This window comes from Physeter macrocephalus, chromosome 9, assembly GCF_002837175.3.
Source record: "Physeter macrocephalus isolate SW-GA chromosome 9, ASM283717v5, whole genome shotgun sequence".
In the NCBI taxonomy this organism is placed as follows: Eukaryota; Metazoa; Chordata; class Mammalia; order Artiodactyla; family Physeteridae; genus Physeter; species Physeter macrocephalus.
The window spans coordinates 27,399,319-27,426,270 of NC_041222.1; the positions used below are offsets into that span (position 1 = coordinate 27,399,319).

Consider the following 26,952-nt stretch of genomic DNA (forward strand, 5'->3'; position numbering starts at 1 on the left):
TTTTTTTTGCGGTACGCGGGCCTCTCACTGTTGTGGCCTCTCCCGTTGCGGAGCACAGGCTCTGGACGTGCAGGCTCAGCGGCCATGGCTCAGGGGCCTAGACGTTCTGTGGCATGTGGGATCTTCCTGGACCCGGGCACGAACCCGTGTCCCCTGCATCGGCAGGCGGACTCTCAACCACTGTGCCACCAGGGAAGCCCCATGCTTGTCTTTTAACTAAAAGTAGGACAGGGGGCTAGGATGACCTTGCCTGAAAAATGCAAAGGCCAGGGTGACTTCACAGCTGTTTTTTATGACTTCTGAGGAGAACCCTAGCAATGGCTCTGCGTCTCTAGAGAGCCGGAGACTTTCTACAGAGAGGACCAAGTAAGAGAAAATAGACTTAAATTGCAGCAAGAAGGTTAGGTTAGCCATAGGGAAGAACTAGAGAGGTTAAGGGGAGTTAAGTTCTGGGACAAGCTCTCAAGGGAGGTCACTGCTAGAGAATGTAAAATTGTCCAAGGATTACTAAATGGGATCATGAGACACTACTACCTCATTTTGTGGTTCAAGTACATCTCATGGAGCTTGGCATGGAATCCAGAAGCTGTTCTTCGGGAATGCAGAGTGGCTGGGCTTCTCCGTCAGGCCTGGAGGGCTGAGGGTCTCAGGTGGGCTGTTCTGTAGGGCCGAGCAGTACCCCCACCCCAGAGAACTCTCTGCTGTCCACATCTCTTGACCCCAGATGATAACAGCTGGCTTTTCTCACGTGCCAACTTTGTGCCTGGCTCCGTGCCTGGTGCTTTGTTAGTTCGTGAGCCCCGTGTTGCAGACAGAGAAACTGAGGCTTAGGGAAGTGATATGTTTATCCAAGATAACACACCTGGAAGAGGCAGAACTGGGAGCTGGGCCCTGCAGCTGGAGCCCAGAGCCCGCACTCTTAGCCACTGCTCAGGGCACTCACCCGGTCATGGCAGTACACCTTGTCCCCCTCTTTAGGGACGTGGCCTGCTGTCTCCTGCCGTCGTTCTGCACCAGCACCAGTTCCCGCGCAGACTTTCCCAGCACCTGTGTCTGGGCCTCCCACTGCTCGCCCAGCCCCAGCAGAGCTCAGCCCCTCCTGGCCCACCCTGGCCTCTGTCAGCCCTCCGGCTTTGCCCAGCCCTGTCCTGAGTCCACACTCTAGGCTGGCCTATGTGGTGAACCTCAGGGCTGCAGGCTCAGGTGGAGGCAGGCTCGCAGGGCCAAGGGAGGATTCGAATGAACGGATAGTGCTTTGGAAGGAGAGACCCGGAGGAACACCACCTGGTGGGACACAGTCTCTGTGTAACCGAGACACCACGTGGGACCCTCACCCATCAGAGGGCTTGGTAAAGTTGGGCTCACATCCCAGCCAGTTCCTGTGTTTGTGAGAATCTAAAGCTCTCCCCCATCATTTCTCCCTTGAGCGACGGTCTCCTGGTTCATCTCCAGTATTAACATGTCGATTCCATTTCACACAGCATCCCTCTGAGCATTCAGCATCTTCCCCCTTCTCCATGTTACCCCTCCCCCAAACTCTTTATTCTCACTAAGCGCTTCATGAGCACTTGTGGAATTTACTTGAGATTTGAGGGTTTGGGGAAAGGCCCTGCTCCAGAAAGTGAACTTTTCTGCCATTATCCGTTTCCACTCTTGTCCCCTGCCCTTTGGGATTGGAAGGAGGGAAGGGCAGGCAGCTCCAAATGATCTTCCTGATGCACAGCAGCTCCTGGTTCCTCCTGGAGCTGGCAAGACCCTTGCCCTGTGGGGAAGGGAACATGACCAGCAGGACAGATGGCCTTTCCAGGCGCCACCCCCTTACAGAACAGTTAGAGCTCTGACTAGCAAAACAGATCTTATCCCTGTTACACCCACTTTCTCTCTTTCGTTCCCCAGACAACTTCAGGTCACGTCCAGTTTGACAACTGCAACTTTGAGAATGGACACATCCAGGTCCATGGTCCGGGCACCTGCCAAGTGAAGTTTTGCACCTTCAAAAACACCCATGTTTTTCTGCACAATGTTCCCCTGTGTGTCCTGGAAAACTGTGAATTCGTGGGCAGTGAAAACAACTCTGTGACTGTTGAGGGCCACCCGTCCTCAGAAAACAACTGGGCCTACACGCATCTCTTAGGGCTTATCAGGTCCTCTCCCAGCGTGCTCCCGACAGAGGACTCTGACTCTTTAATGTCCTTGGACCTGGAAAGCAGGGACCAGGCCTGGAGCCCAAGAACCTGTGGCATTGTCATTGAGGGTAGCCAGAGCCCTACCAGCCCAGCAACTGGCTCCCCCAAGGCTGGCTCACAGGAGGCAGAGGTGGGCAGCGATGGGGAAAGGGTGGCCCAGACCCCAGACAGCAGCGATGGAGGCCTGAGTCCCAGCGGTGAGGATGAGGATGAGGACCAGCTCACGTACAGACTCTCCTACCAAGTGCAGGGCCCGCGGCCGGTCCTGGGGGGCTCCTTTTTGGGCCCACCACTGCCGGGAGCATCCATCCAGCTGCCCAGCTGCCTGGTGCTGAACTCACTACACCAGGAGCTGCAGAAGGACAGGGAGGCCATGGCGCTGGCCAGCTCTGTGCAGGGCTGCCTCATCCGCAAGTGCCTGTTCCGGGACGGGAAGGGAGGCGTCTTCGTTTGCTCTTATGGCCGAGCCAAGATGGAAGGAAACATCTTCCGGAACCTGACTTATGCCGTGCGATGTATACATAATAGCAAGGTGCGATGTATACATAATAACAAGGTGCTGTCATAAGGCTTACTGTACAGACCCATGAGGCCTGGCTGGGTCACAAGGAACATGATTTTTGAGTGGTGAGAGGGCTTCAGTGGCTGTATGCAGGAGGGCTTGGATGGTGCTAGTATGCATTTTTTTAAAAAAATCATCTTTTAAGCTTACAACACACACTTGCCTCATGTCCATCATCTGATTTTTTTTTTTTTTTTTTTTTGCGGTACGCGGGCCTCTCACTGTTGTGGCCTCTCCCGTCACGGAGCACAGGCTCCGGACGCGCAGGCTCAGCGGCCATGGCTCACGGCACTAGCCGCTCCGCGGCATGTGGGATCTTCCCAGACCGGGGCACAAACCCATGTCCCCTGCATTGGCAGGCGGACTCTCAGCCCCTGCGCCACCAGAGAAGCCCCATCATCTGATTTGGATGAGGCAGAAACTATTCTTCCCATTTTACAGAAGAGGAAATAGGCCTAGGGAGGAAGGTGACTCACTCAGGATCACACAGCAGGTTAGAGGCCAAATAGAATGGGGACTAGAACCCAGGTCTTCCACCTCCTTTCACTATGTTATGCTGCTTCTCACATACGTCACCCAACTCCTAGTAGAAGGAACAAGGGCTCTTTAACCTGGATGCAAGATAATTTTGCAAGATGTGATCGCTGCCTGTGATCCAAACTGTGTGGGTAGTTGAGAAGGCTTCCCAGACGAGGAGATGTCTAAGCTGAGTAGGATGAGGAGAGGAGAACCAAGGAAAATGGGCTGCATGTGGTGAAAAGGAGGTGCACAGTGAGGGTTCAGGCAGCAGACATCCTGTGCTGGTGCCTGGATGTGAGGCCAAGTTTAGCAGTGTGGTGGGGACTGTTGGAAAATGAGCAGGGAAGGTAAGCAGAATCCACCTTGCCCAGGGCCTGGAAAGCCCCGTTGAGATGTATGGACTTCATACTAAGAATGGGTCATCCTGCTCTGCATGCCATCAGCGCCTTGTACCTGCAACCCCCTCAGGCACCACAGGACAGTAACAGCTCAGGATGGGAAAGGCTTCTAAAACGAAAGACATGGCCTTTTAGAAGGAAGCATGACATAGCTCCTAGGTTTGAGTCTCACCTCTCCTCTAATTCACTGTGAACGTTACCTTCCTCTCGTGTGAAATGGAAATACTGCCCCACCTCTTCGACTGGGGGTTTGTGAGGATCCAGTGCCATAATATTGGCAAAAGCACTTAGAAAACTGAAGGGCATTGTACAGATGTCACATGTGAGTCTTGCAGGTCTCTGAAGGCTTCTAGAATGGTTAATAGCATTTGCATCCTAATTGTATTTTACCCATTTCCAAAGAGGATTTCAGGTGGTGTTACCCTGAAAACACAATATAAAACTGTGCTATGAACAGAGACTAAAAGATAAAGATCAAATAAAAGGGGTGGGTGACAGCTTTGCTCTCAGGGGGACAACGATGAAAGGATCTGGGGTGAGCCCTCAAGGAGGGCTTTCCTCCTTGCATAGTTATTAAGAGAGTGGCTTCTGAGTCACATTCTGGCTCTGCCCCTTATTAGCTATATGCCCTTTGGACTAATGATACTACATACTCCAAGGTGTGGTGAGGATTGACTGAGGTCATATATATGCATATATATATATATATATATATATATATATATATATATGTAAAGTGCTTAGCAGTGTGTCTGGTGCATAGAAAGTACTCCATAAATATGTTTGGTGATTTTTTTTAAGACTTAAAAAAAAAAAATCTTTCCCGGAGGAATGGTGCCTGACCAAGCTGTCTAGGAAGACGAGGAGTTGGCAGGGTGAAGCTGTGAGGCAAAGGAGGCATGTGGGAAGGCCCAGACATAGAGAGGACACAGGACACTCAGGGAGTCGCAAGTAACCTCAACAACCAGAGTGTGAGGTGAGGGCTAGTCAACAGGAGTCAGTCATCTCAGGGGCAGGTGTCTCGTCAGAGGGATGGGAGTTGTCTTGAGGGCAGTGGGAACACACTGAAAGATTTTAAGCAGAGAATTGTGGTCAGATCCGCATTTGGAAAGCTCCTCTGTCAGCTTTGTGTGGAATGGAGTGGAGGGAAACAAGACTGGAGACACAGTCAGTGCGGGGCAGTGGATAATTAGGGTCCATACATGGAGAGGAGGAACAGGGCAGTCCGGAGAGGTGGCGAGGAGAACCTCGGGAGGGGGTGGTCGAGGTTATGTGGCTAGATTTCTGGTGCGAATGGCTGAGGCAAAGGTAGGAACTGAGAAGCCAAGAAGGTTAGGATGTGGAGAGAAGGATGCTGAGTGCGGTTCTGGGCACGTTGAATTTGGAGCATCAGTGACATCAGGCAGAGGTGCCATCTGGTTACGTGGGGCTGGAGCTTTGAAGAGAGATGTGCCCTGACGTGCAGACTTGGGAGCAGGTGGTAACTGGAGTCAGGGACAAGGAGAGACAAAAGTTAAACAGCTTTCGTTGTAGCCCTCTGGAACTGTTCCCCCTAGGGAACTTGTGGCAGGAATTGTGCAGCCAACTATTAGTGAGTCTCCAAAAAGGACCCTGAAAAGCTGATTTTGGCTGGCTTTTGGCTAAAACAACCCATGGTGTCTCATGAGTACGCAGCTTCGGGAACACATATATCAAATGGCATCAATACAAGTGGGGAGCTGTGGGTGGGAGTGCCGGCTTACTGAGCTGGTCCCTGTGGCCAGGAGCAAGGCCTTGATCCAGTGGCCAGAGGGCAGCCGCCCTACCTCTGCCCTCCAGAACATTCCCGGGAGGGTAGAGGCTGGCAGAGGGAATGAAGAAAAGTATCACTGACCATGATTTTTTTTTCTTCTTTGTGTATCGTAATTTTTAGTTGGAAGTGAGGTAACTTGTATAGACGGTGGAGACAGGTAAATGGTGTTTATGTGTGGGAATGGGCATGCCTCTTCTGTGGCGCTTGGATTTTGTTGCTACGATTACCTTCAGTGAACCACAGCCTCCTGATACCTCCTGCATTACTTTGGCTGGTTTGCCAGTGGACTTTTCTGTTTTAGTTCTTCCCTTTGCATCTGCTCCTCCGTGCTCTTGCCCCTCCCAGCAGGCCACTGCCATGGCTCTGGCTGGCCAGCCTGGTGGCACAGTGGGTGGTAGGGAGCCTCTCGTGTCCGCATTTATCCTTAGTCTTAGGAAGGTGCTGTGTCGGTGGATTTAGGACCTTGGCACTAGGCCCTTTTCAGTGGTCCTGCCTCACCCGCCGGCACTAGGGGGGCTCTAATGATCGAGGCCCAAGATATTTTCCTCCCACCTCCCTGAGGGGTAAAGGGTTTATTGTTTTTCTGTTCCCTCCCTTGAGAGCCACAGGGTTTGCTGCCCTTCCCCCAGCTACTTAAGGCTTGTTCTTTGGGACAGTTAGGGGAGAAGAATCCAGGAGGGGCTTAGTGCTTTTCCCACAGTGGCTGTACTTTCCCCCAAGTGCCCACCAGGAGGGAGGCTGTCTCCCGTCTCTCGTCCTGCCCTCAGTCTTTCTCCATGAGCACCTGGCGAGGTCCATGGAGAAGTGAATAGATGCAGCTGCTCCCAGGGCTTCTGTGCTCTCACTAGTTCACAACTGACCTTTAACAATTCATGGAAACGGTTTGCTGAACTCTTCTTACTGGCCAGTATGGCATCTGTGTCTTTTCAGACAAACAAGTACTCATGTCTTGTGTCCTTGAAGGTGCCTTTTTCCCTTAGATTCCAGGCTAGTTGGTTGTCCTGCAACCTCAGCTCGCTGATGGATTCAAGAAAGGTTATGTTTTTGTATCTTCTTGTTTTAAGTGTGGGAGCAATGCTCTTTCCAACTTTCCCCATCCTAAGCAGAAAGCTTCTCCTTGAAATTGTACTTCCATTATACTTTACCTCTCCCAGAGTTTTATCCTAATGTAATACAGTGTTTATTGTTAGTACACAGTTTACCTTAATGTAGTACATTTCATTGTTAATACATAGTTGTTTAAAACAATATGTATTCTAGATTTTTAGAATTGCTAAAAAGAGAATGTAAGTGGCAGTGCGTCCCCTTAATAAGCTGTTTACTGAGTTATGGTACCTTGTTTTAAAGAGGCTTCTTTATCTTATACCAACACTTGGAATTGTCTCTTAGCTTGGAGTTCCATTGGTTTTTCCACCCCAGGATAATAATACAGCAAGAGAGATGCAAAGCGGGCAAGAATGGGTATTTGTCTTAAAAGTGGAAAGCAAAAGGGAAGGTGGGAGAGGACAGCCTACGAGGTACTTTACCCTCGGGTGCTTCCTCAGGTAGGTGAAGTTCAGCAAAGGCGCGTGTGGAAGTGGTGGATCTGGCACTCGATTCCATTCAAAGTACCTATGCGCTTGGACCCCTGGAAATCTTCATGTAACTGCACTGCATGTAGAGTTTGCAGACCACTAAATCCCACCTTCTCCAAGCGTCCTTTCCATGCCGTCATCCAGTTATTTATCCTGCTCAGAGGCTGTGAATGTGGAGCTCAGGGCCAAGCTTCCATCCAGGTTTTAGTAAAGAACTGGCGTGAGGTTTGTGCAGTGCCTGTAGGGAAAAACCAGGAAGGACACGGAAATGGCTCAGTCCTCGCGAACACACGGCGGAGAGTGGCTGGTCTGGCATCAGGTAGAACTGCACGGACCAGACAGGAAGGAAGACTCAGGTATTCCCCAAGCAGTTTTTAAAATACCTTTGTGACAGGAAAATGAATGGCTCTCTCTTCTCTGCCTAGATCATCATGCTCAGGAACCACATTCACCACTGCAGAGCGTCAGGCATCTTTCTTCGCTTGGAGGGCGGAGGCCTGATCGCTGGCAACAACATTTATGACAACGCGGAGGCCGGCGTAGACATCCGGAAAAAGTCCAACCCTCTCATTCTGGTACTTCCTCCATCTTCTTGCCCTTTCAGGGTGGCTCTTCGTGCTCAGAAACCTTTTCTAAGGATGTTTAAGCAAATGCCATCTTGAATTTCTGTTGCTTCCTGTTTGCAGGTAGTTCCTGCCCTTTTCTCTGTGTGTCCTTGTGACTCTGGGTCTCTTTCTCCATGTATTGAGAGGGACTTTGCATAAGTCACATACGTCCCTGCAGTCTCCCCCAGCAAGGAGGAGGACTGGATAGACAGGGAAATTCACAGGGCCTTTCCTCCCTCAGCCCTGATATGCTCTTGTGGGCTTTGAGTTCGGTAAGAATAAAGATATGTCTGCCATGAAAGACACTTGGATCAAAAATAAAACACCAAATTAGTTCATTCTTTACTGTTATAAGGACATGTAGGATATTTATTCTGAAGATTATTTGTTCCGTGGATATTGTGAGGCCATAGTGAGTTTGATCTTAGCCAGTGTGAAAACCACTTAAAGTCCTAGAATATGAGACCAGTGACATGAAAGACCTGCCCCATAGTTTTGCTCCGGCCTTCTCTGAGAGACAGGTTTCCCAGAAATTGAGAAACATAATGGACTTTTTATGGGCTTGGAAAAATAATATCCATCCTATACATAGTGCTTATTATATGCCAGATACTGTTCTAAGCACTTGGTATATATTTATTTAATCATGGTTTAACTCTTACACAACCCTGTGAGATAGAATTATTATTATTCCCATTTCATAGGTGAAGACGCGGAGGCACAAAGACGCTAGGGACCTTGCCCTAAATCACACATCTAGTGCTAGAGGTGGCCTTTGAATCCAGGCAGTCTGACTCAGGGTGGATGTTCTTAACCCAGTATATTAGACTGCCCTTGCAACGTCAGAGAAAGGCAAGTTTTTAACTATATTTCAAGAGACATGCTTGGCCAGTGTCTTCTGCAGCCCCTTCCTCTCACTCTTTCTGCCATGCAACTGATATTTGATGCATGGCCTTGGCTTAGGAAATTATTGCCACTGTTGCCAGAGAGATGAGAGGAGTTTGCCTTCCCAGGGATGGGGGGACAGGACAGTTTAGCAGGTGGAGGGGGAAGGGAGTATTACCTGCCTTTGTGAAACAGTGCAGGATAGAAATACCATTGCTTACACCTCTCTCCCTGTGCTTTTCAACCCTGTGAGGGACTTCTGTAGGCAGTGGTTACCCTGGTGAGTCTGCCAAATCCTTCAGGGGAAAATCTGAAAAGTGAGTAAGAATAGGAGAGCTTGCAGCATGAAACACTTTAAAGCAAACTAGAATTTTGTTTCCGTGAAATCATTTTCGAAGAGAAACAGCTAGCTTTCTGGTTTAAATATAGGATTGTATTTAGGCTGTAAATTAGCAATTAGAGTGAAACAATTTTATTGTAATTTATTATAACCTAAAATTTTCATCACTGTCCAAAAGCAACTAACTGACTGGGAAACAGAAAAACTAGGTTTCAGATCCAGCCCTGCCACAAACATACTATGTGACCCTGGGCCTGTTTCCCCGTTTGCACGGTATGAAAATCTCCAAGGGTCCTTGTAGCTCGTACACCTTCTGGTGACCTCATGCCTCATGGGACACCTAAGCTCCCTGGGGCTGTACCTTCCACAGGTCCCCCCTGAATGAGAAGGGAAGACTAGAAGCCAGTGACCCACTCATTCCCTGAGTGGCCCCTTGGGACTGCGCTTAGCCAAAGTTCCCATGTACTGGGGCACTGCCCCCTTCCTGAGAGGTGGGCGCCCTGGGCTCTGGGGTGACATGGCCTAGCCAATGATCGTGTGTTTTGGGGACTCTTTGGAGGCTCAGAAATTTTCAGTAGTGTGCATTGCAGATGAAGGGCAGGAGCCCTTAGCAGTAAGTGCCAGCATAACTACATCCCAAGAGTCTGGGTGGGGAAGACTCCTCTCTTGGGAGTCTCCCTCATAGGTGTCAACGTGTGCACGTGTGCAGAGAGGGCAGGGCCGCGTCCATTCACTTTGTTTTTTTGTTGTTGTTTCTTTTTTAAAAATTTTATTTATTTTTATTTTTTTACTTTTTGGCTACGTTGGGTCTTTGTTGCTGCGCATGGGCTTTCTCTAGTTGCGGCAAGCGGGGGCTACTCTTCATTGCGGTGTGCAGGCTTCTCACTGTGGTGGCCTCTCTTGTGCAGCACAGGCTCTAGGTGCACAGGCTTCAGTAGTTGTGGCACACAGGCTCAGTAGTTGTGGCTCGCAGGCTCTAGAGCACAGGATCAGTGGTTGTGGTGCATGGGCTTAGTTGCTCTGCAGCATGTGGGATCTTCCCTGACCAGGGCTCGAACCCATGTCCCCTGCAATGGCAGGTGGATTCTTAACCACTGTGCCACCAGGGAAGCCCGTTCACTTTGTTTTGTGCTAGGTATCTTCCAGCAACGTAGTTTTCTCTGCTGGTTTATCCTGGCCCTGCTGTGGGGCAGCAGTGAGCACTCTGCTTCTCAGTGGCGTGTCTGAGCTGCCTTCTGTGGTGTCTCATGTTCACTTTCAGTGTAACCAGATCCACCATGGCCTTCGCTCTGGCATTGTTGTCCTTGGCAATGGGAAAGGCATCATCCGGAATAATCAAATCTTTTCAAACAAGGAGGCTGGCATTTACATCCTGTACCACGGAAATCCTGTCGTGAGGTATGTGCCGCTGTACCCAGACCATCCTGCTCACCCATGGTCCCTCTTTCCTCTCTGATCTCTGTGTTTCCCTACTCTCTATCTTTGCTTCGTTTGAAACCATTTTTGTTTATGAAAACAGCTGTACAGATGCAAGCAGGGAAGAGACAGACTTCACCCATAATCCCATCTCATTCACACAACCTTTTGTGGTATTGCATCTGTGTTCTGTGCTTTTGTGTCTGTGTTTCCTTCCAGTTAACTAGGTGGGGCCATTCTATTCAGCAAACATTACTGAGCACTTCTAATAATGATAAAGGTAAACAAGGGCAGACTCCTCTCCCTAGGAGCTTACATTAGTCTGGAGGACATGTGTGCTCAGAAATAATGCTAAGATAGGAATGACATAGAGATTTCAACTCACCTGACAACTCCGGTCAGTTGATTGTGGCTACCTGGGATGCTGTATTAAGATCTGGAGGCTACATCTGACCTCAGCATGCTGTGATCAATCAGTGGTATAAGCTGTAGGTGGGAGGGGCCATGGATTTGCATTCCCATCTATCATATGGCACAGACTGTGATAAATACTATCATCAAAGTGGTTCCAAGAGAGAGGGAATCATTCTGACTAGGGGGCTGTGGGAGGCCTCATTTGGGAGATGGCATTGGGGTTAGACTTTGAAATACGGGTAGAGCTTGGACTCTCATGGAGATGGGGAGTGGACATTCCTAGTGAAGGAAGCAGCTTGAGTAAAGCAGCAGAGTGCAACAGATTCAGGGGTAGCACACGGCCCACTGGCGCTTGAGAAAAAGTCTGACACAAGTTGTGACATTAGTATAAAACATCTTAAATTGGGACTGTCCCTGATAATCTTGGGTCCTTTGGTCACTGCAGCTTGAACATTAAGGTTTTGAGTAGAAGACCCACACAGTTATGTCTGCAGTTTACAAAAATCACTGGCATTAATGTTCAGCAAATGTATTCTGAGAGTTTTTCCCTGCATTATTCCATGTGTACTTTTCCATGCTGTTGCAGCACCTTTGTATTTATCACTTTGGACAGTTTCAGAACTGTTCCATTGTTTTGGTATTCCCTCATTTTTGAACCAGTCCTATTACTGTTCCTCTGGATTTTTTTTTTTTTTTTTTTTTTTTTTTGGCCACACTGCATGGCTTGCAGGACCTATTACTGCTAGGCCTCTATTTTTTCACTGTTATAGACAGCTTACTAAAAACAATTAGTGATCACAGAGCTCTTTTTCCATCTTTTGCATTATTGCCTTAAGATAAGAGTATGGGTTTGCATGTATGCATGTCATTCATTTAACACACATTTGAGGGTTTATTCCATGTAAAGGGACAGCAGTATAAAAAGTATGTACAAATAGTCTCTGCTCCGTGGAGCATGCAGTCTCATTCTGGACACAGGAGCCATGAGGGAAGACTCACCAAAGCATATGCTTTATAGGTCTTCATGCAGGTGCAGAAGGAGCCCAGCCACAATTTCAGCTGAGCAAGTCAGGGCAGGGCACGTGGGGCACTGACGTTTGAGTTGTGCTTGAAGTATGAGGTGGATTTTATGGCCATAGAAAAGGCATTCTGGGCCTGGGGCAGTGAAATTTGGGGTATGTCCGGGGGAAATGGTGTAAAAAATGTGGTGGTATGTCTGGGCATGTGATGCCCGGGGGGGTTGAGTAGATGATCAGCCTACAAAGTGGGGTTGATGCTGGAGCACGGAGGACCTCGAATACCAAGTGTGGTGGGTAGAATAATGGCCCTTGAGATATATCCATTTCCTAATGCTTGGAACCTGTGCATATGCTGTCTTACAAGGCAGAAGAGACTTTGCAGATGTGACTAAGTACGTTGAGATGGGGAGAGTATCCTGGGTTATGCAGGTGGGCCCAGTGTCATCGCAAGGGTCCTTAGAAGAGGGAAGCAGGAGAGTCAGAGTCAGAGAGAAGGAAATGTATCAACAGAAGCAGAGGTCAGAGTGATGAGGCCACAGGCCAGGAAATATGGGCAGCCTCTAGAAGCTGGAAAAGACAAGAAATGGATTCTTCCCTAGAGCCTCCAGAAGGAATACAGGTCTGCTGGCACCTTGATTTAGCCCCATCAGATCCATTTTGGACTTCTGGCCTCCTAAACTGGAAGATAATGAATTTGTGTTGTTCTAAGCCACTAAGTTTGTGGTAATTTGTTACATCAGCCATACACCCAGAACTTGCGGGGCTGGTGAACTGTTGAAGGGTTTTGAGCAAGGAATATTACAACCAGATCAGTGTCTTGGGTTTTTAAAACAGTCGCTTTGAGAGAATAGGTTGTGCTTTTTTCCTTTATGTTTCTTTGTGATGGCAGATAGGGATCTGTGGGAGGGTACAGAATGAATTTCGAGATCCCTGAAGTGGCCTAGATAAGTCAAACCACAGCATATTTTTTGCCGGTGAGTTATATAACCTATGGTGTTTCTCTTTTTTTTGCCTTGGCTGCAAGGAAGCACAGGACTCAGACTGGCTCATCTGTCGTTAATATCCCATCCTTGGTTCTTGGAACAATGATCTGTCCCCTTTTCCTACTGTTTTCTGATACCTCTTTTATCTTTGTTCTGCCCACCCTATGTACACACACATACATGTTTCTCCAAGTGGCCATGGATCCTTTCTGAAGGTAAGTGAGATTTGTATTAAAAGTATACCACTCATGCATTTGCTGCTATGGCACAGCTCTCAGAAATATGGATGAGGCGTGCCTTGCCCAGGGACTACATCTGACCCTGAATTCTAGAAGCCCAGAGTAACCATCAGCTGATTAAATTGTAATCACATCAAGGCAGATACTTCAGATCTGTGTGAATAAAAACATAAGGATGTTTTTAACCTTGTTCTACTCCAAACACATAATGTAGATGCAGTTGGCATTTGACTTCCCCCGAAGGAAGTAAACCATTTGGACCCTGCCCTAGGAGATGGGAAGACTTATCAGCCAACTGCTAATCACTGAGGTTCTGTGAGGAGCCAGGCCCTGTGTTAGGCTCTAAAGAGCCAGGTGAATATTGGGATCTAAATCCTTCTGCTGCATGCATGGTAGGAAGTAGAGGGGCACCTCCTAAGAGAGGGGGCCGGTGCCCCTCCAGTACGGAAGGAGAACACAGCATTCCTGGTAGTAAAAGTAACAAACAGCAAATGTGTATGCTCCAGGAATAACCCAGTTCTGCTAGGGTCTGGGTGTGACTGGCTCTGTATTTACAGGCAAGAAACCAAGGTAGAGAGACGGGAGAGAGATGCACGGCCTTTAACATGCTCAGGTGTCTGGTTCTAAGGAACTCATTCACGAGGCCTTGCCATGGTAGTAGGGCTGTGTGTAGCCCAGCCCATGGGGTTTCACGTATGTGTTGTCTGATGTTCTTAAAACCCTCTTTTTAAAATCTGGTTTTCTTCTTATAAGGCATGTCATTATTTTATGTTTTCATTCAGTGGATAGGCGACTGAGTTAACAGAAAATAAGCTAAAGAGTAGCTGCTGGATACAAACAGAAGACGGTAGGCTTGTTGCAGGCAGAATCTGATTCAGAGACATAAATCACTCCCAAACAAGCTTAACACAGCCTCCTAGGAATTCTTGACACTACCAAGACTTTACCTGTGATCATGCATCATGATGACATTTGTTTAAAATGGTGTTTATACGAATAACAAGTATTGACAAGAATGTGGAAAAAAGGGAACCCTTGTACACTGTTGGTGGAATGTAAATTGGGGCAGCCACTGTGGAAGACAGTACTGAGGTTTCTCCAAAAACTAAAAATAGAACTACCATATGACCCAGCAATTCCATTCCTAGGTATATATCCGAAAACAAAAACACTAATTCAAAAAGATACATGCAGTCCAATGTTCATAGTAGCATCATTCACAATAGCCAAGATATGGAAGCAGCCTAAGTATCCATCAACAGAGGAGTGGATAAAGAAGATGTGGTATATAAACACAATGGAATACTACTCAGCCATAAAAAAAGAATGAAATTTTACATTTGCAGCAACATGGATGGGCTTGGAGGGCATTATGCTAAGTGAAATAGAAAGACAAATACTGTATGATATCACTTATATGTGGAACGTAAAAAAATGCAACAAACTAGTGAATATAACAAAAAAGAGGCAGACTCACAGATGTAGAGAGCAAGCTACTCGTTACCAGTGGGGAGGCGGGAGGGGCAATATAGAGGTGGGGGAGTAAGAGGTACAAACTATTAGGTATAAAATAAGCTACAAGGGTATATTGTGTAACACGGAATATAGCCAATATTTTATAATATCTATAAATGGAGTATAACCTTTAAAAATCATGAATCACTATATTGTACACCTGCAACTTAGATAATATGGTACAGCAACTGTACGTTAATAAAAAATAAAATAATAAAATGGTGTTTATATGTGGATAACAGTCCAGAGAGGCTGCAGAGACATGGGTATAATGATATGTGCTTCTGTGGCATAGTTGTAGGTTGTTTGGGGTCAGTGGTAACTGAAGATTGCTAGCTGCCTGGCTTCTGGGGCTTGAGGAGGTGCTTCATCCCCCTGTGGACCTGAGCCATCTGGGAAGCCCACAAAAGAAGGCAGGCACCTTGGATGGGCTTTGTCTTTGATACATGACATTGGTCTGGTCTCACCTTTTGTCTTCTCCTTACATTCTAGCCGGAACCACATTTTCAAGGGCAGTGCAGCCGGCATAGCTGTGAATGAGAATGGCAGAGGCCTCATCACAGGTAGGGGTGGGACTGCCTGGAGCCGCAGCCCCCAGTGACCACAGCCAAGACAACGTCCCAGGCTTCCCACCCACCCAGTCCTTCACCTCGACAGACTGGCCTCCTTGATAGTGACTAGCACTTGGGGATGCCGGCTCCACGCACTGGCCATGCTTATCAGGCAGGGAGAGAGCATCTGCTCTTTGCCAGGCCTGGTGCTTACAGGATCTGAATGGATGGCTGTTTCTGACATAACACTGTCAGAAACATTCATGCGACACAAGCTGTCTGAATCCCTCCTCTTGGCTTTTACGGGCTTGTGCCTGCTCTGGCAGTCCATCCCCATTTCCCCTCTGCCTGGCCAACTCCTGCTCATTCTTTGAGTCTCAGCCTAAGTGTCACTTCCTGGGGGATGTCTGCCCTGACCTCTCATTATACATCTACACTCACTCTACCCAGTAGGCCTGCTCTGCAGGACATTTTACTTAATTCCTTGTGATCTGTTTAATGTCCGTCTCCTTTGCTGTATCCTATAAGGCAAGGATCAAGTCTGTCTGGTACGTCAGTGTAGCCTCAGCACAGAGCATAGCCATACCTAGGACATTAAGGAGATTCAGTAAATATTGGGCCAGGGAATCCCCCTGACTGGATCCAGCCTTCCTTCATTTATCGGACGTTTTTTGAGCACACGCTGTATGCAGGAGCTGGGGATACAGCAGTGAACAAAACGGATGATTTCTGCTGTCAGGAACCGACATTTTAGGAGGGGAAAAAAACAGGAGCATTTTTTTTCCCAAGGAAAGTCATATCTGAGGGTGATAAGTGCTTTACAGATAATTAAAATAGGTGATAGAAGAACTGTGTGGGTATTTAGTATTGTATGGTCAGGGCAGGCCTTTCTGAGAAGGTGACATGTAAGCCAGAAGCTGGATGATGGGAAGGAGCCCAGGAAAAGAACGAGGATTCCACACGGGGCTGGCTACCTGTGGGAAGAGACTTTGCATGCCTGAGGAGCACAGAGGTTGCTCATTTGACTGCAGTGTGGTGAGCAAGGGGCAAGGAGTATGAGATGGGGTCCCAGAGGCAGGCAGGGAGGGGCCAGCCACACAAGGTCTCGTGAGCCATTGCAGTCCTGTCGCAGGAGGCTGAGAGTCTGCCCTGCCACCATGCTGGGGCAGCAGTGTCCCAGGACACCCCTTCTAACTTGTGGCTCTTCAGCCCACTCACTCCCAGAGACATGGTGAAGGGGAGAGGAGAGGAAGGCTGTGGTCAGTCTAGAGCTGAGGCTGAGAAGGACAGGCTAGCGCCTTCCCAGGCGTGTGAGGGAATGGCTGGATTCTACTTCACCCCTCCCAAGGACAGCCCCCCAGGACAGACAGTCCTGCCTGGCCTTGGTCCAGGGACTCTAAAGCCAGTCTGTTCTTAGTCATCAATCGTCCAGGCCGCTGGGTACAGTGGATGCTGGGGATATAGGAGACCCCAAGACAGACACGAACGTTGCCCTTGAGGAAAGCAGACAGTAGATAAGTCCCTAGAAAGTCAAACACCAGACAAGATTCGGGGTGCTGACTGCTGACGGGAAGGCCTAGGCGTCCTCGTCCAGATTTGCCTTTCTATCAGCTGTCCAAGTCCTCGTTGCCAGCACTGTAGGTGACTCTTGACCCTCTTTTCTGCCTCTTCTCATAGAAAATGTCATCCGAGAGAATCAGTGGGGAGGTGTGGACATCCGCCGAGGAGGGCTCCCCATCCTCAGGAGCAACCTCATCTGCTTTGGCTATTCCGATGGTGTTGTTGTCGGGGATGAAGGCAAAGGCCTTCTAGAAGGAAACACCATCTACGGTGAGGGCGCATTCCTGGGGGAGGTGTTTGGGGCCCAGTCCAGCCTGGAGGCAGGCAGCCCAGGTTCCATCTCCAGCCTGTGGGTCCTGAGAAAGTTGCCGCCTTTCCCTGGGCCTCAGAGATCTCATCTTAAAGAATAGCATCCATCTCAGGTCACAGCCACATAGACCCTCACAGAATGCACGAGGCTCTCATAAATCACCTTCTAATCCAGATTGACCCCATGGGGTCAGCAAAGCAGAGAGCTTTATCCCCCACTTAAAACAGCAAAAGGCAGGAGTGGATCTTGCATAAGGCCAGGGCCATTTAATTTCTCACACATGGACATCTAACTTCTCTTATCCTTTCTTTTGATCCAGAGAACTAAAAATATAATGGGAGAAATAGGGTAATCGTAGAAGGAGAAGTGTTCTCACTCATTCTGTGACTTTGGGCAAAGCTTCCATCTTTCTGGACTGCATCTCTAATAATAATAATAATTATACTAACCTACATTCAGGCGCTGGACTCTTGCTAAGCCCTTTATATGCATTAACACATTTAATCCTCATGACTACCTTCTGAGGTAGGTACAGTTATTAAACCCATTTTATTTTATTTTATTTTTTAATTAATTTTTTGGCCACACTGTGTGGCTTACGGGATCTTAGTTCCCCAATCAGGGATTGAACCCATGCCCCCCTGCAGTGGAAGGGTGGAGTCCTAACCACTGGACCTCCAGGGAATTCCTGAGGTTCAATATCCTCAGTGTCACACAGCTAGGAAGTGGTAGGGCTGGAACTCAAACTGAGGCCACCTCCATCTCTGTGCAGGGAGGAGTTGGGCTGGATGAGCTCTGAGGGCCCCTTTGACACTGTCACCGTGGGCTTGTGTGCTTCTCATCTGGAAGTGGGGCCTTGACAGTTCCCAGAGCACTTTTACACCCCCTGGAATGATTGCAGTTGTGAGATTGACCTGTTATTACCCCTCTTGTATGAAGGAGAAGCCTGCAGCCAGGCCCTAAAGTGACTTGTCCGAGGCCATTTGCAAATCAGGGACTCTGTCTCTGAAAGGCCAGCGCCTTTCCTGCTTCCCCTCTCGGGGAGGCACTGGGTGCTGCCTCGCCCGTCACTCGGCCTTAGTGACCAGCTCCTTTCACTGTCCCAGCTAATAAGGGCTGTGGTGTGTGGATGATGTCGTCCAGCCTGCCCCACGTCACCAGCAACCACGTCAGCTACAATGGCCTGTATGGAGTGGCAGTGTTCAGCCAGAAGGATGGCTCCGGGGAGTCCCCTGGAGGCCACGTGGCCCAGGAGAGCTTCGGCGAGGACGGGGACGCCACCCTCTGGGAGACGGAGCTGGAGAAGGATGACGACCTGCTGCGCCGGCCCATCACCGCAGCTCTGGTCGAGTCTAACACTGTTAATCACAACGGAGGTGAGTGCCCCTCCCCGCAGCCCCTGCTCCAGGGCCTCCTGTGCTCTGCCTTCCCTAAGGCCCTTCTAGCCTCATCAGCCACTTCCTTCAGCCACTTACCCGGTACCCCAACCCCCTGGACTTCACGTGCCCTTGACTTGAATCCATTCTTTTCTGTTCCCACCCACCCCACCCTGCCTTTCTCTTGCTGTTTCATTTGCCTGAAATTCCCTTTCTGCCATCCACACGTCCCAAATAACTCAGACCTCAGAGCCCACTGCAAACTCGCCCTCACCCTCTGTCCTTCTCTCCTTTGACCTGTGCTCTCCCCCAGCCCCAATGGCACTTGTTAGGGGGCTGGGATTGTATTTGTTTCTGTGGCTGTTTCATCAAGTCTGACAGGCTGTGAACTTGAGGCAAGGAACTGAATCCCACCCTGTTGGTGCCCCCTCCCCTCAGTACCAATCCCACACCTGGCAGACACGTTTCCAATCAATTCTGAGACACATTTTTCACATTTTAACATCTCTGATGAGATGCACCTTACAGTTGATGGCATATCATGGTTTAATTGGCAGTGGTTTTTCTTTCTTAGAGAACACAGAAAATAAAAGTATTTAAAATCCATGTTATCTTAAACTTGATAAAAAAAAATGATAGTAGGTGTTTGATGTTTATTGAATTGGAAAAAAAAAATGATTGTGAAGTTCATCCAACTCCACAGCTTCCAAACCTGGCTGATTATCAGAATTACTCTGGGGGGCTGATGGAGGAAGGCTTATTAAAAAGAGGTCCCTGGGGCTTCCCTGGTGGCGCAGTGGTTGAGAGTCCGCCTGCCAGTGCAGGGGACATGGGTTCGTGCCCCGGTCCGGGAAGATGCCACATGCCGCGGAGCGGCTGGGCCCGTGAGCCATGGCCACTGAGCCTGCACGTCCGGAGCCTGTGCTCTGCAACGGGAGAGGCCACAACAGTGAGAGGCCCGTGTACCGCAAAAAAAAAAAAGAAAAGGTCCCTGGGCCCTAGTAAGCTCATCCCCCTGGGAGTGGCAGAGGCAGGGAGATGGGTAGCCAGTGGCCCCAGCCCACTTATCCAGAAAATGAGTTCTCTCCCCTCCCAGTTCAGGGTTTCCTCTACATGGCCATGCTGTCCAGTAGGACAAGCAAAGCCACATAAATTCACAAATACTTGATTTATTTTTGCTGTTCTCAACCAAGCCAGGAGAAGCAACAGACAGTTGGCACCAAAAGGTTTGGGCTTGCAAGCTCACAGCTCAGACTGCTCCCATATGACCCCACAGTCGGCATCCTCCCACAGCCTCCTCCTGGTGCTGCCGGTGCCTCTTACCACTGGGGAGAACTCCTCCTCACCCCGGGTCCACCTGCCATGCTGCCTCTGCCCACGCGGCTCTAAGCCTGCTGATTTTGTGCTTTTTTCTACAAACACATAGTGTCACTAAGAAATTTCTTATTTCTTAAGAAATAAGAAAATTTCCCAGAATAGTAGGGAGGCAGATTCTAGCTCAGAATGGGAAGCAAAACAAACAGCAACTTTCTAGCAGGTGGATCTGTCTGTCTAGAGGTGGAATGGGCAGCCTTGAGCATGTAGTGAGCCTCCAGTCACAGGTGGTGCAGATGGGGGTAGGATGAGGCTGCTGTAGGAGGCATGCCAGCACAGGACGAGAGCCTGGGCCAGATGACCAACTGAGCCTAGGGAATCTCCTCACATCATGTTTCCCTGGCCACTTCAATGAGGACTTGGTGCAGAAGGAACAGTTTCCTTGCTGGTCCTGGGTTTCCTCCTGCTCTGTCATCCAGCTTGGAAGATGCAACCCCCAAGGGCTGGTTCTGCATGTTGCTACCTCTCCTCCCCCTCCCCCTCTCCTGGGTGCACAATTCTGGGAAGGCTTTTCCTAGTGGTATTGTCAGCAGTGACCCTGGGACCACCCTGTGCTTTCTCTGCTCCCAACCCCTCTATCCACAGCTTCAGGAGTCTATGTCCAGAGTAGTGAGGTGCTGCATGTCATCACCAATGTGATCCATGCTAACGGGGACAGAGGCATCACTGTGGCCCAGAGCAGCCAGCTCACCCGTGTGGCCAACAACAGCATCTCCTGCAATCACCAGAGTGGGGTCAAGGTCGAGGCCCAGTGCAAAGTGGAGTTCCGAGGCAATGGTATCTATGACAACAGAGGCCATGGCATCATCACCAAGGGTGACAGCACTGTCATTGAAAACGACATCATTGGCAACCGGGGTAGCGGGCTGCAGCTGCTGCCCACGTCCGACACGAAGGTGTGTATGTGTGTGTGTGTGTGTGTGTGATGTGTGTGCCTATGCAGGGCATGGCCCTAGGAGAGCTCTCGTGCCCTCTCTGCTGAGAAGCAGAACCTTAAACCCTCAGCACTCTGCAAGGGTGCTGCCAAAACCCAGCCTGGGAGATGCAGGGGCACTTCACGCAAGAGGGGACGCGGGAACTGGGCACTGAAGGATGAACAGGGGGTACTGGCAGGAAGCTGGGGCGGGGGTGCCACCCGAGCTATCTTCGTGGTCTTCAGTTCAAGATCAGGGCTATTTTAGCTCTCTTCTCCTAAAAGAATAATCTCGCACAGGACCCAGTATGCAGTAGGTGCTTAATGGAGAGAAGTCTTGCCTCGGGGCCTTGGCACCCACTGTTCCCTGTATACCCAGAGTAGCCTTCTCTCCCCTTTTCCTACCTACCAAGTCCTACAGCTTGGCTCTCCCTTTCTTCTGGAAGCCCTTCCTGACCCCCCAGGCTGTTTGAGGTGCCCTTTTTTTGTATTTCTAAGGTGCTTATGCCCACCCTTCACAGGGCACTTCCCACAGCGCTCTGCGTCTGTTCCTTCACCTGTTTTTCTTCCCCACAGGACCTTGAGCCCCGAGCTCCGTTTTTACGCAAAGCGCTGAGTTGGGTGCTAGGGTTTCAGTGTTGAGCCAGACAGACCCAATCCCTGCCCTTGTGAAGTTACAGTCGCAAAGCCTCTTTTCGGCTTTGTGACTTCATGAGTCATTGACTTCAGCAAGGAGTGAGGAATCCCTTGGCTTTGCATCCGAGCACTGTGGGAGCAGAGAGGGGAGGAGGGCTCGCTGTTGCCTCAGTTGGGTCGCCAGTGGCTCACACCCCATCTGCTGGGTCTTTGCACATTGTTCCTTCTTCCTGGAACAGCTCTCCTCTGCTCTGTACCTGATAAACTCCTCCCGCTTACCCACCACCTCTTCCAGAAAGCCTCTCCTGGTTCTCTCTGGGCTGGTCTCGATAGCCTTTCCCTGAGCTCGCATGGCTCAATGCTGACCTACCTAGCATGCTCTTACCCCTCAGTTTTATAACTGGTGATTCACTTACCTGGCTCCCCTACCAGTCTAGGAGTCCCTGAGGTGTGACAAGCTCTGGCTGCCTCTCCCAGGTAATAAAGAACCGGATCCATTCGTTCCGGGCCTACGGCATTGCCGTGCAGGGCCGTGCCAAGGCTCTGCTGCAGGAGAACACCGTCTTCCAGGGCAAGACCAACAAGACCATCTTTCAGCAGATCTCAAACAACCAAGAATGCATCATGCAGAACAACAAGTTCTTGGTCTTCAAGAAAAAGTAAGTGCATGGGGTTGCCTAAACCAATCTTCTAGAACCACATGAGGTCACTGGGGAAGCCAGGCTCAGAGACTGCAGCTGCCTTTGCTCCCTAGTCCTGCTAGCTTTCGGCTCTGGTCAGGTAAAGGCCTCTGCTTGGGTTTTGTGTCAGGCCTGGGCTGAGGACCTGAGCCTGACTCCCTAGGAGGGAATAAGCTTTAAAATAGGGGTATGTGGTTTCAAATCTCACCTGTGCTAGTTACTGGCTGTGTGACCTTGGGCAAGTTACTCAACATCTCTGAGCCTTAGTAAAATCCAGTTAATAATGTCTGCTTTGTAGCACCAATTTAAATAAGATCATGTGACCTAGCAGCATATCTGAGGTATCACACAAGTGTTCATTGCTGTGGCCGCTGTTGCCCCTTGTTTCTGGTATTTCTGCCCCAGTGTACAGTTGCTTCACACTCACCTTCCCCAAACCCTTGTCTTTCCCTGTTCCCCATTTTGATGACATCACCATCCATTCTGTTCCAGCAGCAAAACCTCTGCCTCTCCTTCTCCCTGACACTGAAGTTCAGTCAGCTACCAGGTTCTCTTAATTCTGCTTCTAAAATGTTCTTGTACCTGGCACCTCCTCTTCCCAACTGCTGCCACCCTTGTTCGGGTCAGCACCCCTCACCCTGACCCATGGCCCTTTTTCCCATTACCGCTGTTTCAGTTGTTTATGGATGGACTCCATTCCGGTTGGTTGATACTTTGCCATACTGGTTGCAAAAATAATAATAATTAGTAATTGATACCATTGTTGTTGGTATCACTCCTGCACTGTTAATCCTGTCCTGTTGCAGCAGCTTCCTGCCTGGTCCCCCTGCTCTTGGGCTACAGGCTGTCCTCTGCATCCTACCAGAGTAATCTTTCTAAATCAGCTCTGGCCACGTCACATGCATGGTCAGAAACCCTGGATAGAGCCTCTTTTTCTATAGTAATGATCTCTACTCTGTTTTTTTATTATACACTTTCTCAGTAACAAATATTTTTTGAGGAAACCCCCTCAGTATGTATATTTATATAGTCATAACTTATAAGGTATGATATAAGTAGAAATTCTAATATTATCTTCCCAAATCCCAGCAGATCATATTGTAGACTCCCTGGGGTCCACTTCCTCCTCTGGCTTTGGAGACCCCAGGGTACAGGGTACAGCCCAGACCTGTTGATCTGGCATTGTCCCCTGTGTACTGTCCACTCCTAATTTCCTCTCTTTTCATTGCTTCTTCTCAGGAGCTTACTCTGCTGCCAAATGTAAATGCTTGCAGATCTTTGAACATAGCCCCAGGCTTTTACTCACCCCACAGTAGCCAGCCTCTGACTCTACCCATACCTTTACAGTCCCACTCGTAATATTATTATCATAAAAATACGTAAAAGCCAATGTTGCTGGCTTAAGCAATTTAGGATTTGATGTGTGTAAGAGGCAATCCCTTGTAACTCAGGACAGGTTCCTTGTAACTTAGGACAGAAAGCCCTAATCAAAACATCACTACCATTTGATTTTCCCCAACCCTTCGTAATCTCCACAAGAGCTCGAGGGACTGGAAATCCACCAACTTCTGTCCCCTGTAGATCTGCACTTTCCAGAATGTCATATAAAAGAAATAACACAGTGTGCAGTCTTTTAAGTCTGGCTTCTTTTTTTTTTTTTTTTTTTTTTTTTTTTTTTTTGTGGTATGCGGGCCTCCCTCTGTTGTGGCCTCTCCCGTTGCGGAGCACAGGCTCCGGACGCGCAGGCCCAGCGGCCATGGCTCACGGGCCCAGCCGCTCCGCGGCATGTGGGATCTTCCCAGACCGGGGCGTGAACCCGGTTCCCCTGCATCGGCAGGCAGACGCGCAACCACTGCGCCACCAGGGAAGCCCAAGTCTGGCTTCTTAACACTTAGCCCAGTGTATCCCAGATTCACCTGTGGCATCTGTCATTCATTCTTTTTGTCGCTGAGTGGTGTTCTGTTGTATGGACGTACCACACGGTTTATCTGTTCATCAGCTGAAGCGTATTTAGGTGGTTTCTAATTTTTTGGTGACTGTGCATGACATTTACAGTCATACAGGTGGGGAAAAAAATGGGGCTGGGGGAATGAAAGAAAAACAAGCAAGCCACTGGTCTTATCTAGATCCTTGTTTAAAGATGGGGAAATAGAGGACAAGAGGTAACCTATCCAAGGTTACATGTAGATCTGAAGGTAGAGCTAGAACTAGAATTAGTTTTGCACATGTTCCACCTCCTTTTGCTATCACTTAACTAGGGAGATGCAGCCTATACCCAGATTTAAACAAAGCCAAAGGTAAGTTTGTGCAGGGCATTCAGCAAATGCTCTAGACTTCCAAAGGGTTCACTCTCATTTTGCACCTCCAGGTCTGATACGTGGCGCCTGGCGAACCCACCAGCACGGCCTCACCTTGAAAACTCTCTCCGAGGCCCCTCTGCTGCCCACAGTGGGCAGAAGGTGACAGCCATGGCAACCAGGATCACAGCCCATGTGGAAGGTGGTTACCACAGCAAACGCAGCATCTTCTGCACCATCCTGTAAGAATGGAGAGCCACGGAGTGGGGCAGCTGGGGGCTGTCCTCAGACTCCGAGAAGGAAGCACATACCCTGCTCTCAGGCTCGGGCCCTGCCTGAGAGGTTGTGGCCTTTGGGATGGAAGAATTAGTGCTTGTGAAGGCTCTTGGTCTACTTATCACCGCCCTGAAAAACAAGCTCCCAAGTCTTCTGGGGACTAAGAACAAGGTACCTTCAAAACCCTTTGACTCCACAACCCTCAGCAGGAAAGAACTTGGATTTTTTGTTGGTTGGTTGGTTGGTTTTTTTGGCCACGCTATGTGGCTTATGGGATCTTAGTTCCCCAACCAGGGATTGAACCCAGGCCCTCAGCAGTGAAAGTGTGGTGTCCTAACCACTGGACCGCCAGGGAATTCCCTGGAATTATTTTTCAAGGAGAAAGGGGGAACCGAAGTTGGTGGGTTTCTAGTCCCTCGAGCTCTTATAGAGATTATGAAAAGTTGGGGAAATCGATAATGAAAACCTTGGTCAGGGTTTTCTGTTTGAGTTACAGGGAACTGCGTTTTATATACACCAAACCCAGAATATTCTCAGGGAAGAACGGATTTACTTCTAAGGGAGAGAAGTGATTCTAGTGAGATGGAAAGAGCCCCAGATTTTCCCCTTTCCTAGACCTCACTTTTGACCCGCCGCCGGGGACACTGCCACACCCACCCTGTTGCCTGGGGAGGCTGGAGTAGTTGGGTTTGGTTTTCTTAAGGACACAGTTCTCTTGGACATGGACCTGTGAGTGAGGGGAAGGGGCTTGGGATAAGGAGCCCCTCTTGAAAGGCTGCCCCAGGGATGACAGAGACATGCTGAAAACAGGAAGGGGCGTGTGGAGGCGGCTTCCTTCATGTGGCTTAGGTGTGCAGGCGTGTGCTGGGCTGGGTGGTGCAGGGATGCACCTGACTGCTCTACCTTCAAGTTGCTCCCAGATTCAGGACATTGGCTCAGCGCTTGCTGCACAGGGAGGATTCAAATCCCACAAGCACACCCAAACCAGCCGCCCCTCCTGGGTGCAAGACTGGCGGAGACTGAGGTGCCTAGGGCCCTCGTCTGTGTCCACATTCTCATGGATGACCACCTGCCTTTACTGACCCTACCAAGGTTTCCCACTCTGTGCCTTGGCTCACGCTCTCCCCTCTTTAGGGTGCACCCTCCTCGCCAGCTACACATGCCTAGGTCCCACCCATTCTTCCAGGCTCGACACTGCCACCTGGATGGCAGTGCTCTGCCCTCTCTGAGCCGCCTCTTCCCTTTCTCTGCCCCCACAGGGTATATTCTGCCTTGCTTAGGAGTTACCCAGGCCCATCCTTGTCCCACTGACCTGCCTGTAAGCTAGCTCCATTAGGGTCACCACCTGTGTCCCCAGTCCCCAGCCCAGGGGGTAGGGTTAGCAGCCTGAGTGAGGAGAGGAAGGCTGGCTCCCAAAGGGCTGTGCTGAACCCAACTATGAATGTGTTAAGGTTCCAGAGCCAGGCAGGCTCAGACCCACTGCTCTAGGAAGGGGGCCCGACGCAGACCTGGTTCAGCCTGAACAGTCCCCCGCCCACCCGGCCTTTCATGTGGGGCCTCACCAGCCTGGTAGGGTCACTGTTGTGCACCTCACAGATGGCTTCCCAGGCTGGTTCTGCCAGGCCCCCGGTGCTGCTCTCCCGGGTGGAGTAGGTTGGGCTAGAGGGAGCCAGGAGCACTGGCTACCCTCTGAGGACTTGGGGCACGAGAGTGTGGGCCCCTCCCATCCCCAGCACTGTCCTTTGCACTTATATATGGCCCCCATGTGAGTCGCTGTACAAAATGCTGCCTTTTATTATTTTGTAACGAATGACTTTTCTGTGAACCAAGTGCTTATGAAAATCTCAGCAACCAAAATAAAGTTCTGTATTTTAAAGGAGGCACTTTTGGGGTACTTTCCTTGGTCTGGGTATGTGCTAGGGTTCCTGAGTGCTGGATGTAGGCCTCTCACCATTCCGCTCCCCCCCGAGGCACCACTGCTTCCACTGAAGGAGACAGGAGACCAGGGCCATCTTGTCCATCCAGCTTGTTCCCACCTGATTCCAAGTTCCAAGGTCTGTGTCCTCACGTGTCAGTCAGGGACTGTAGTTGCAGTCCTGCCTGCCCCTTGGGCTTTGTGAAGAGTAACAGTGAGGTAGGTCCCTGGTGTGGATGACCTGAGATCCATGACCACACTTTTCCCAGCTTCAGTCACTTAGCATCTTACAGTGTTTGCCATATCCACGTCACTTGAGGAGAAAGCTAGTACTTAATATTTTTCTTTAAATAGTCTTTTAATTAAAGACTTTATTTTTTAGAATTTTTTTCTCTTGTCTTTTTATTAACAGGTATAGTCGATGTATAATGTATGTTTTAGGTGTACAACACAGTGATTCACAATTTTTAAAGGTTATACTCCATTTATAAAATATTGGCTATATTCCCTGTGCTGTACAATACATCTTTGTAGCTTATTTATTTTATACATAGTAGTTTATACCTCTTAATCCCCTACCCTAGCCTTGCCCCCCCCTTCCCTCATATTCACTAGTT

The 26,952-nt window shown here is 49.4% G+C and overlaps 1 protein-coding gene across 3 annotated transcripts in view; it reads left to right on the top strand.

Moving 5' to 3' along the window:
• Positions 1-26,952, top strand: part of FBXO10 (F-box protein 10) — a 77,842-nt gene that overhangs the window by 37,186 nt on the left and 13,704 nt on the right. For 2 of the 3 annotated variants that reach the window (XM_055087091.1, XM_055087092.1), the window contains exons 5-13: positions 1,897-2,742; positions 7,457-7,606; positions 10,123-10,259; positions 14,940-15,010; positions 16,676-16,828; positions 17,975-18,244; positions 20,204-20,514; positions 21,645-21,826; positions 24,216-24,591. In XM_055087091.1, coding sequence (XP_054943066.1) covers positions 1,897-2,742; positions 7,457-7,606; positions 10,123-10,259; positions 14,940-15,010; positions 16,676-16,828; positions 17,975-18,244; positions 20,204-20,514; positions 21,645-21,826; positions 24,216-24,390 — 2,295 coding nt within the window. In that variant the 3' untranslated portion in view covers positions 24,391-24,591. The remainder of the gene's footprint in view (positions 1-1,896; positions 2,743-7,456; positions 7,607-10,122; positions 10,260-14,939; positions 15,011-16,675; positions 16,829-17,974; positions 18,245-20,203; positions 20,515-21,644; positions 21,827-24,215; positions 24,592-26,952) is intronic. The other variant, XM_055087090.1, reaches the window with a different exon arrangement.